Source organism: Chiloscyllium plagiosum, unplaced genomic scaffold (genome assembly GCF_037043375.1).
Source record: "Chiloscyllium plagiosum isolate Xiang-an unplaced genomic scaffold, Cpla_swu_hap1 HiC_scaffold_1, whole genome shotgun sequence".
Lineage (NCBI taxonomy): Eukaryota > Metazoa > Chordata > Chondrichthyes > Orectolobiformes > Hemiscylliidae > Chiloscyllium > Chiloscyllium plagiosum.
Window position 1 is genome coordinate 121507276 of NW_028270139.1, and position 12277 is coordinate 121519552.

The 12277-nt window shown below is 41.9% G+C and overlaps 1 protein-coding gene and 1 long non-coding RNA gene across 2 annotated transcripts in view; one reads left to right on the forward strand and one right to left on the reverse strand.

Moving 5' to 3' along the window:
• Positions 1 to 12277, forward strand: part of adamts12 (ADAM metallopeptidase with thrombospondin type 1 motif, 12) — a 569649-nt gene that overhangs the window by 420231 nt on the left and 137141 nt on the right. Inside the window, exon 15 of the mRNA XM_043680588.2 lies at positions 7634 to 7878. Within this exon, the coding sequence (XP_043536523.2) occupies positions 7634 to 7878 (245 nt within the window). The remainder of the gene's footprint in view (positions 1 to 7633; positions 7879 to 12277) is intronic.
• Positions 9407 to 12277, reverse strand: part of LOC148152205 (uncharacterized) — a 51647-nt gene continuing 48776 nt past the window's right edge. The window contains exon 3 of the long non-coding RNA XR_015758067.1: positions 9407 to 9758. This is a non-coding gene — a long non-coding RNA (uncharacterized LOC148152205). The remainder of the gene's footprint in view (positions 9759 to 12277) is intronic.

The window sequence follows — 12277 nt, forward strand, 5'->3', positions numbered from 1 at the left end:
CTCAAATTGTCCAGTTGCTAACAAGTCAGGTTTAGGTTAGTAGTCACATGACACCACGTTATAGTCCAACAAGTTTATTTGAAATCACAAGCTTTCGGAGTGCAGCCCCTTCACCAGCTGACCTGATGCAGGGGCAGTGCTCTGACAGCTTGTGATTTCCAATAAACCTGTTGGACTATAACCTGGTGTCGTGTGACTTCTGACCTTGTGCACCCCAGTCCAACACCGGCACCTCCACATCACGGAAACCAGATTTAAAAAACAAAGCTAGTCACGGCCTGACAGGAAATTGGCAATTCTTGTTCCAAGTGGGCTGCTTCAGTAAATGAAGAAAATACTCACTAGTGTGCTGTAAGCATTCTTCTAAAGTGGAAATTGATGTACATTAAAGAGGTTTAAAGGATCTGTGATCATTTTGTACTCCATCAGTTAATAGTCAATACTGAAGAGAGGAATGTTCTATTCTCTAGCTGTCTCGCTGTTTATTTTGATAATCCTGAAAAAATACTAGCATCTTGAATGATTTGCATGCTTGGAAAAAACTCATATTTTTGTGGAAGTAGTTGTTTAAAATAAGTGCATGGATAAAGCATATAGATCCTTCCTGCATAATTTCAAGATTGCAAAGTTTAATAGGGAGAGATAAAAAGAACTTGCTGCTTCCAAAAAGGAAAGAATGTTATATAATTTTCTTAATGCTCATGACCCTCTTGCGTGGCCTTATCAAATACAATAGTCACCAGCAACTGAAAAGAGGTCTGAATTCAAAATTAACTCTTTCAATGATTGACTTCTGAGAAAAGTTATTTATTGATGAATACTTGTACCTTTCTGTATTCCCTCCACCATTGACAATCAATAACAACATGTACCAACTACAAGATGGCCTGTATTCCTGATGAAGGGCTTTTCCCTGAAACGTTGATTTTACTGCTCCTCGGATGCTGCCTGAACTGCTGTGCTTTTCCAGCACCACTCTAATCTAGAATCTACCAACTACAAGATGCACTATAGAAATTCCCCAAAACTTCTTAGATAGTATCTTTCAACCCCTTTTGAAAGACAAGAGGAGCAGAACACCACCCCCCTGCAAATTCCCTTCCAAGCCACTCACCATCCGAACTGGGAAGAATATTGCCAGTTCCTTCACTGTCGTTGGGCCAAAATCTGGAATTCCTTCCCCAGTGCCATTGTGGATAAGCCAAAAGGATTGCAGCAGTTCAAGGGCAATTCGGAATGGTCAACAAATATTGGCCACCTATCAAAATACTGAATGACATTTTTTAAAAAATGTTTTAAGTACTTGAGTGAGATAAGTGAAATGTTTGTTTTCATAAGAGTTTTGCTTCAATTGTGAAATAATCGATAAACTGACAAGTGTCATGTGCTTCCTGATTAATGCCTATACTGGGTAAAGGGTTAGTTGGCATGAAGGTGGAAAAAGTGGTAGTTAGGAGATATGAGATGGGACTGAGTTGGCTATAAAGGGCCATAGCACTAATTGGAAGTACATGGAGTATAAGGCACCATGTGAGATGGGCACAAGGTAGCACAAAGAATATGAGGATCCCTCGGCGTGAGTGCAGGGTTGTAGGTTGAAATGGCAGATATGAGGGGCCTTGAGGATTTGTAGGTGGTCATAGTGTGACATGGGGGTGGCTGCAAGAACATAGGCTAGCATGGATTGGGCAGAGGGAATATCAGCATGAAAGCATAAGGCCTGTTTATTGCTTCAGTTTTTATTATTCTGATAATACTAATTATTCTGATTATACTTGTTGTTCTGATAATCTAATATACTCATATTGTTGAAATATGAGGCCGATTGTTTTCACAGCCCACCTCAGGAATCAAGCAGCCTTTTTGGTTTTTCCTGGGTCACCTGACCTCAGTTCCAATCCTCTCCCCCCACACACCAGAAATGGGAAGTGCTGGTGGCTGGTTTGAAAAATTAGGTTCATTGAGTCAGGATTTCCTGCCAACTTTGTTCCTCCCCCGCCACAAACCATGTATGAAAATCACAGCCAAAAGCTCTCAGATTATGGGGTGTAGGTTTGCTCGCTGAGCTGTAGGTTTGATATCCAGACATTTCATTACCTGGCTAGGTAACATCATCAGTGGCGACCTCCAAGTGAAGCGAAGCTGTTGTCTCCTGATTTCTATTTATATCTTATAGCCAGGTAATGAAACGTCTGGATATCAAACCTACAGCTCAGTGAGCAAACCTACACCCTAAACCTCAACCTGAGCTACAAACCTTCACAAACCTTGCTCTCAGATTATCTTCAGCTTCTCATAATATTTTCACTTAACCATTTTCAGGGCATCAATTTTTAACATAAAAGTCACAGCAATAGATTAGAAATATCAGGATGCCAAACTGCTTTAATTGTCCAAATCTCGTCATGTTCTTCATTGGTTCTCATTTGGCAAAATAAGTGGCTCGGTGGTTAGTGCTGCTGCCTCACAGCACCAGGACCCTGGGTTCAGTTCCAGCATTGTGAGAGTTTCTGCTGGGTACTCTGGTTTCCTCCCTCAATCCAAGGATGTGCAGGTTAGCTGGACTGGCCATGCTAAATTGCCTGTAGTGTCTAGGGATGTGCAAGCTAGGTGGATTAGTCATGGGAAATACAGGTTTATGGAGATCAGATGGGAATGGGCTTGGCCTGGATGTGATGTTCTTCAGACTGTCCATGCAGACTTGATGGAATGAATGACCTCTTCCTGCACTGTAGGGATTTTATTAAAATTTAAAATAGTAGGCATTTGAATTAGCAAATAATGTTGCTCATCTATGTGTACAGCAGCCTAAAGGTTAGTGCTGCATCTTTTAATGTTCTCCCCTCATCTCACTGTAGATCAAAAATACAGACTTTCCTTTTACACCCAATTTTGTCATAGAGAACACTCTTTTGAATAAACTGTAAATATTATACATGATATAACTTTTGATACATGTAATGCAGAGACCAACATCTGAAACAAGCTGCAGCTGTGTTGTCAAATCCATTTAAGTGACCATGTTTGGAGAAGGAAAACGAAAAGATACTTTAAAAAATGATGAACAACAGCAACCGAATTGTGTTACAGACATAAAGGTTTAACAGACAACTGCAAAACCTACATTCCTGATTCTATACAAGTTTAACAGTTAAAAGGAATCATTCTTCCTTTTATTTACTGTCTAATGGCTAAATCAATCCAATGTGCAGTCTGTTTGTTTCCCTACCAAAAGCAATAATGAAGAAGAAATCCAGAATATTGTGTGTAGAGCAACATTGCAAAATGCAGACTTTGAAATGAGAGCCAAATTGCAGCTTTTTATCAATCCACAATAGATAAACATTCATTTTTTTTCTCCGTCACATGTATTTTCCATTGCAATAATTTAACTAAGCCTCCTGACACTCTACTTGAAATGAACTGAAAGCGATGATATTATCTTTAATTGAAAAACTAATGTTTGCTATTCATTAATTAGTTGTGAGATTGGGGCCCACCTTACACCTTCATTTTACTTATCATTATTGATATAACTACATTACTGTGTACCTGGAGTCACATGTTGGCCAGGTCAAGGAAGGACAACAGATTTCCTTCTCTAAAGGAGATTAGTAAACCAGATAGGTTTATGAGGAGAAAGTGAGGTCTGCAGATGCTGGAGATCAGAGCTGAAAATGTGTTGCTGGAAAAGCGCAGCAGGTCAGGCAGCATCCAGGGAACAGGAGGATCGACGTTTCGGGCATAAGCCCTTCAGATAGGTTTATGACAATCAGCGATGATTGTTGTGGTCACCATTGCCCAGACTAGCATTACATGTTTGAGCTTTTGTTTTCATTGAAATTAGATTTCATAGCTACCATAGTGGGATTTGAACCATGTCCACAAAACAATTATTATGCCAGGGACATTGCCATGACAACACTATTTCCCTATCTGTACATCCCTAATTCAGTTATCCTGCAGAGGTTTGTGGAATTGTGAAGTCCTTGTATGAATGACAACTAATTTCCAGCAGAGTTTTTGAAATGTGTGGCTTCATGGTGGTGAAATTCATGAGGCACACATGTTTAACCAGAGGCAACCATTGGAGAAAGACTTGGGGGTGGGTGAGCACTGATGTTGTGGAGTTGTTGTTGAGAACAAGGAACCTGAAATCAGCCTGGATTCACAGTGAACAGCAAAAAGGGTATGCTGCTCTCCATAAATATATGTACACTAAAAATACAACAGGGCCAGCAACCATAATTCTATTAGATTTAAAATAGTGATGGAAAAGGATAGGCCAGATCTAAAAGTTGAAGTTTAAATTGGAGAAAGGCCAATTTTGATGGTATTAGGCAAGAACTGTTGAAAGCTGATTGGGGGGCAGATTTTCGCAGGTAAAGAGATGGCTGGAAAATGGGAAGCTTCAGAAATAAGATAACGAGAACCCAGAGAAAGTATATTCTTGTTAGGGTAAAAGGAAAGGTTGGTAGGTATGGGGAATGCTGGATGACCAAAGAAATTGAGGGTTTGGTTAAGAAAAAGAAGGAAGTATATGTCAGGTATAGACAGGATAGATCGAGTGAATCCTTAGAAGAGTATAAAGGCAGTAGGAGTATACTTAAGAGGGAAATCAGGAGGGCAAAAGGGGGACATGAGATAGGTTTGGCAAATAGAATTCAGGAGAATCCAAAGGGTTTTTACAAATATATTAAGGACAAAATGGGTAACTAGGAAAAGAAAAGGGCCCATCAGAGATCAACAAGACAGCCTTTGTGTGGAGCCGCAGAAAATGGGGGAGATACCAAGCGTATATTTTGCATCAAGTATTTATTGTGGAAAAGGACATGGAAGATATAGAATGCAGGGAAATAGATGGTGACATTTTGAAAAAGGTCCATATTACAGAGGAGGAAGTGCTGGATGTTTTGAAATGCATAAGGGTGGATAAATCCCCAGGACCTGATCAGGTGTACCCTAGAACTCTGTGGGAAGCTAGAGAAGTGATTGCTGGGCCTCTTGCTGAGATATTTGTATCATCGATAGTCACAGGTGAGGTGCCGGAAGACTGGGGGTTTGCTAAAGTGGTGCCACTGTTTAAGAAGGGCGGTAAGGACAAGTCAGGGAACTATAGACCAGTGAGCCTGACGTCGGTAGTGGGCAAATTGGAGGGAATCCTGAGGGACAGGATGTACATGCATTTGGAAAGGCAAGGACTGATTATGGATAGCCAACATGGCTTTATGCATGGCAAATCATGTGTCACAAACTTGATAGAGTTTTTTGAAGAAGTAACAAAGAGGATTGATGAGGACAGAGAGGTGGACGTGAACTATATGGACTTCAGTAACGCATTCGACAAGGCTCCCCATGGGAGACTGGTTAGCAAGGTTAGATCTCACGGAATACATAGAGAACTAGCCATTTGGATACAGAACTGGCTCAAAGGTAGAAGACAGAAGTGGTGGTGGAGGGTTGTTTTTCAGACTGGAGGCCAGTGACCAGTGGAGTGCCACAAGGATTGGTGCTGGGTACTTTACTTTTCATCATTTACATAAATGATTTGGATGCGAACATAAGAGGTACAGTTAGTAAGTTTGCAGATGACACCAAAATTGGAGGTGTAGTGGACAGCAAAGTAGGTTACCTCAGATTATAACAGGATCTTGATCAGATGGGCCAATGGACTGAGAATTGGCAGATGGAGTTTAATCCAGATAAATGTGAGGTGCTGCATTTTGGGAAAGCAAATCTTAGCAGGACCTATACACTTAATGGTAAGGTCCCAGGGAGTGTTGCTGAACAAAGAGACCTTGGAGTGCAGGTTCATAGCTCCTTGAAAGTGGAGTCACAGGTAGATAGGATAGTGAAGAAGGCGTTTGATTTGCTTTCGTTTATTGGTCAGAGTATTGTGTACAGGAGTTGGGAGGTCATGTTGCGGCTGTACAGGACATCGGTTAGGCCACTTTTGGAATATTGCATGCAATTCTGGTCTCCTTCCTACAGGAAAGATGCTGTGAAACTTGAAAGGGTTAGGGGCGGCACAATGGCTCAGTGGTTAGTACTGCTGCCTCACAGCACCAGGGTTCTAGGTTTGATTTCTGTCTCGGGCGACTGTGGAGTTTGCACATTCTCCCCGTGTCTCTGTGGGGTTTCCTCCGAGTTCTCTGGTTTCCTCCCACAGCCCAAAGATGTGCAGGTCAGGTGAATTGTCCATGCTAAATTGCCCATAGTGTTAGGTGCATTAATCAGAGTGAAATGGGTCTGGGTGGGTTACTCTTCGGAGTGTCAGTGGGGACTTGTTGGGCAAAAGGCCTGTTTCCACACTGCAGGGAATCTAATGTAATCTATAAAGATTTACAAGGATGTTGACAGGGTTGGAGGATTTGAGCTACAGGGAAAGGCTGAACAGGCTGGGCCTGTTTTCCCTGGAGCATCGGAGGCTGAGGGGTTACTTTATAGAGCGTTACAAAATTATGAGGGGCATGGATAAGATAAATACTCAAAGTCTTTTCCCTAGGGTCGGGGAGTGCAGAACTAGAGGGCACAGGTTTAGGGTGAAATGGGAAAGATATTAAAGAGACCTAAGGGGCAACTTTTTCACGCAGAGGGTGGTACATGTATGGAATGAGCTGCCAGAGGAAGTGGTGGAGATTGGTACAATTGCGACATTTAAAATGCATTTGGATGGGTATATGAATAAGAAGGGTTTGGAGGGATATGGGCTGGGTGCTGGCAGGTGGGGCTAGATTGGATTGGGATATCTGATTGGCTTGGACGGGTTGGACTGAAGGGTCTGCTTCCATGCTGTACATCTCTATGACTCACCATGACTCTAAAGCAGTGACAATACATCCGTCAGATCCAAATGTACGAAAACATGGACAACAATAGTTTGCATTTATTTAGTGGAGGGAAAAATTCCATGGTGCTTCCCAAGAGTGTAATTGGACAAAAGTTGACCCCAAACTGATGGAGACAATAAAATAAATGTTTATGTTTAAAATGCAAACATATATTTTTACTTAGTGGTTGTCATGATTTTGTGATGTCCCAAAGTACTTTACAGCCAACGCAGTGCTTTAGCACTCTAGGCCCTGATGTAATGTGGTAAATGTGACTGTCTATTTGCGCACTGAAAATTGAATTAAACTGTAACGAAATTATGGTCTAGTGAGAATCCTTCTGATATTGACTGAGTGATTAATATTGACCAGGATACAAATACCTTTTTCAGAACAGTGCCGTGGGATCTTTTATATTCACCAAAGAAAATGTAAGGTGGACCATGAGTTAACATCTCTTTGGTTCGTGTAGCACCCCCTCAGTAATGCATGGGGTGTTACTCTAGATTTTTATGCTGAAGTTTTATAGGACAGTAAACCGAAATCTGCATAAAAGGAGTGCAATTTAAAGCCCTTCCAGGAATTTCCCAGTTGAGGGCTGCAGATGGCTGAAGACATTTTCATCATTTTGGAGCAAAAGCATCACATAATAGACCATGCTGGGGGCTACCTGTCATAAGTAATTTTGTTAGTCCAGACAGCTCACCATTGCAGCAGATGGCTGTGGTGAACTCCTTTCTCAAAATCACGAAAGTGTAAGGAACACTTGATTTCTCTAAACTTCCATTCTGTTCCATTTACAGGCTATGTTGATGTGGGCCTCATTCCTGAAGGAGCACGAGATATCCGGGTGGAAGAAATAGCTGAAGCAGGGAATTTCTTGGCTTTGCGAAGCGAAGATCCAGAGAAGTACTTCCTCAATGGAGGTTTTATTATCCAGTGGAATGGCGACTACAAAGCAGCAGGAACAACATTTAAATATGAAAGAAATGGGAATCTGGAAAACCTAACAGCTCCAGGACCTACGAAAGAACCTGTCTGGATTCAGGTATGTCATACTTCAGATATTTAGAACATGTTCAGTTTTGGTTCATATTCAAAAGATAAACATGGTACTATCGTCATCAGTTTTTTTTGTTTGAAGAGGGAGTAAAAATGCTTTGCAGGATCTGAGAGGACTCTCAGAATAGTCCAAGGAAATGTAATATTTCCTCATTTAGACAAACACTAGATTTAAGATGGACCAAATAGAAAGATGCATTGGTCTTTCCTCTCCTGACTGTACTGCATCATCACAAGGCTAAGACTAAATAGTCTTTTTTTTCACTTTGTATTTAGCAATTTAGAGGTGGCCATTAACTATTTAAAGGAAAATGCATTTTTAGTGTATTTACCCTATACATTGACTCCATTCAATTTTTTTTTACTCAGACTTCATCCTGGATAATCAAGCATAATGTGTGATCGGCACCACGGGTGCAAAATCCTGATTTAAAATAACATCAAAGTTCCATCCACATCTGTGAATGATTTTTGTAGTGAATAGTGTAAAAAGAAATAAATTGTATTTATTGTAGCAATGTCCTAAAGCATTTCATAGGTAATGATGCATTGTTGTTGTGTCAGCATTGGGTAGTTTGCTTCTTGGAAAATGTAGGTTAACAGCTACCTCTTGAAGCTGCACACTCAAATGCATGTGCTAAAATCCTTGCCTGTGCCACATATGAATACTGAGGAGTTTGAACTCACACATGAGAGAGAAAGATTCAGAAAGGACCTGAGGAGCAACCTTTTCACACAGAGGGTGATGCGTCTATAGAGGAAGTGGTGGAGGCTGGTACAATTACAACATTTAAAAGGCATCTGGATGGGTACATGAATAGCAAAGGTTTAGAGGGATATGGACCAAATGCTGATAAATGGGACTAGGTTAATGTAAGATAACTGATCGGTATCAACGAGTTGGATTGAAGGGTCTGTTTCTGTGATGTATATCTATATAACTTTATGATATACAAAAAGTGAGAATTGCCATTTTAAATGCAAAGCTCTACAGCACACACTAGCAATATGTGGAAGTTCCAAGTCACCACCCACATAAATATACAAGAACTAATATTTACTGGGTGGTCCTTTCTGGCTTCATTGATTTTATGCTTTAAATTGAAAGGAAAGAAATGTAAGTATTTGCATTTAATATGCACATTTGCCCGAAAGTTTCTAAATATTCCTGGTGTGTATTTCATGGCTAGTAAAGCTGATCTGAAATATTGTGAGTTTTACTGCTACACACCAGATCTTCCTGACCACAGCATTGACCTTGAATACTAGAGGAGAGTGTGTAATTCCAGCTAATCGAGATTGTCTGTTTCACTCCTCTACTGAAGTACCATCCATTCTGCAGTAGCTCATGTATGAAGCCTTTATTTGAAGCATGCATAAGTGAATTTGTCTCTGGAAATGTTTTCACAATTAAATAAGAACATATTTTTCTCCTATATACATTTTTAATATTTAATGAATTTTAATGTACTTGTGCTTGTTGTTACAATATCAAAAAGATTGGTAACATTTTAATGTAGAATTAGTCTTAAAGACTAGAAACAATTGGAATTTTTTTAACATTCTGCCTCCTCTCTTCATTCATGGGAACTTTTGTTCTTCAAAATAAAAGCAAGAGGAAATGATTAACTGCTTCATTCTGCTTCTGATCGACATGTTGTTTGGGATCTGTGGTGAAGCCAGTGCTTGTTGCAGACTACAAAGTAAATCTTTCAGAGGCATCGTGTGATCTCTCTGGTGTGGGATTTCACCCCTATCAGTGTGCAGTGATACTGCAACTAATTGCAGTCTTTACTGGGCATTTACAGTGTATAAGTAGTAGTGAACTCATTCGATGGTCCAAGCACATTGAAGGATTTTGGGCACCTAAGAAGGAAAAAGCAATGAAATAAAAATGCATTTAAAATAGTCCACAGAGTCCTTACAGTTTGGAAGCAGGCCATTCGGTCCGTTGAGTCCACACTGCACCGACAAACAGCATCCCATTCAGATGCACCCCAAGCCTTTTACCCTGCATTTCCCATAGCTGATCCACCTGACCTGCACATCTTTGGACTGTGGGAGGAAACCAGAGCACCTGGAGGAAACCCACGCAAACACTGGGAGAATATATAACCTCCACACAGACAGTCTCAAGGCTGGAATCAAATATGGATTCCTGGTGCTGTGAGGTAAAAACAATGACTGCAGATGCTGGAAACCAGATTCTGGATTAGTGGTGCTGGAAGAGCACAGCAGTTCAGGCAGCATTCGAGGAGCAGTAAAATCAACGTTTCGGGCAAAAGCCCTTCATATTCCTGATGAAGGGCTTTTGCCCGAAACGTTGATTTTACTGCTCCTCAGATGCTGCCTGAACTGCTGTGCTCTTCCAGCACCACTAATCCAGATCCTGGTGCTGTGAGGCAGCAGGGCTGACCACTGAGCCACCGTGCTGCTCTAAACTCAGAGGGAATTATAGATTGGGGCATACACATTAGAAATGGTGCAGGGTGAAGTGTTCTTAAACAAAGATTTTTAAAAGAAAACAGTTATGATTGAGAAGAATTAGCTCCACTAATTAACCATTTAGCAGAACTCCACAGCATGAACTGAAAACACAAAATGCTGCAGAGTCTAAACAGGCCTGGCATTGTCTTGTTTTTAATATTCAATCACAGGATATGGGTGTCACTGGCCAGGCCAGGATTTATTATCCATCCCTAATTTCACAGAGAGTCAGCCACTTTGCTGTGAGTTTGGAGTCACATGTAGGTCGGATTTCCTTCCGTGAAAGGCTGTCGGTGAACCAGACAGGTTTTTCCTGACAACCAACAATGGTTTCATGGTCATCATTAGTCTCGTAATTCCAGATTTTTATTGAATTCAAATTCCACCATCCCACAATTTGAATTCAGGTCATTGGCTGGGTCTCTAGGTTAATAGTACAGGGGTAATACCATTAGGCCATTACCTCCATAAAGTGAAACAAGAGTTAACGTTCAAGTTCAATGTAACTCATGCAGAATTTCATAAAGATGAAATTATCATCTTAGGTCTGCAGCAAATATTACTAAAGATATTACTGTTTAAAACCCAGTTACATCTGATTGAACAAAGCTTAACTTGTTAAAGGGTTTGAAATGATAATATGGGAGAGGGACAGTTGAGAATCTTGCTGGTAAATTCTCTGGTGTAGGGATGAGTGCAGGATCCGACGAAGGGCTTTTGCCCGGAACATCGATTTTCCTACTCCTCGGATGCTGCCTGACCTCATGTGCTTTTCCAGCACCACTCTAATCTAGACTATGGGTTTGGATATCTGGTCAGCATGGATGAGTTGGACTGAAGAGTCTGTTTCCGTGCTGTACATCTCTATGACTCTATGTGATTCTAAAACCACACTAATGCAATGACATTCGCCGACCATCTAGGCAGTTAGGAATGGGCAATAAATGCTGGCCTAGCCAACGAGACCCAGGTCCCATGATTTTTTTTTAACAATAATCCCCTTACAGAACCTTGAGTAAACCCACCAACTTGAACTGACAAGATCAGCTCATTTGACATGCCCCATGCACATCGAACACCTCTGACTCACCAAACTGTTACTTCCTCCTGCAACCCTTGCTATACAACAACAGTCCCCTGAACTGACTTGTCTGGCCTCCAACCTGACAGACCTTCCTCATCCCCCTGCCCTTTACACTACATATCCACCATCCACGTATCACCTCACCCTATCACCGAAATGCCACTCAATCCACCCAATACCCTATACAAATGCTACTCTACTCATCTATGACCTTACCCATAACCACCCTGGCATCTTATCCGCCTGCCACTTTAGTAACCTACCGCCTGACCCAGCTGAAGGGGGGGGGGAAGGCAAGGGGGGTGAGGGGGGGTGGGGGGAGGTGAATTGGATGCCCTGGGTGTGGGCAGGAGGACACTGCGCCCAGGATTCCACACCTGCCACCGCCTTGGCACTCCCCATGCCACTGCCCCTGCTCCAACCCCATGGTGGGGGGTGGGCACCAGAAAATGTCCACACCTCAAACTCAATTCACCCACAACCCTTGACTCTATAACTCACCCCCACCCCAACTCTCCCAACATTCCCCACCTCAACTCACTTCCCATTCCAATTCACTGCCCCCACACTCCATCTCAACAAGCTCCCCATCCCAATTCACTGCCCCCATACCCCACCTCAACACGCCACACCCATCCCAATTCACTGCCCCCATACCGCACCTCAACTCGCTTCCCCATCCCAATTCACTGCCCCCACATTCCATCTCAACTCACTCCCCCACCTCAATTCACTGCCTAGCTCCCCCATCGCCCCATCCCAACTTGCTCACCCCACCCTAACTCATTGCCCCATTACCTTAACTCAACTCACT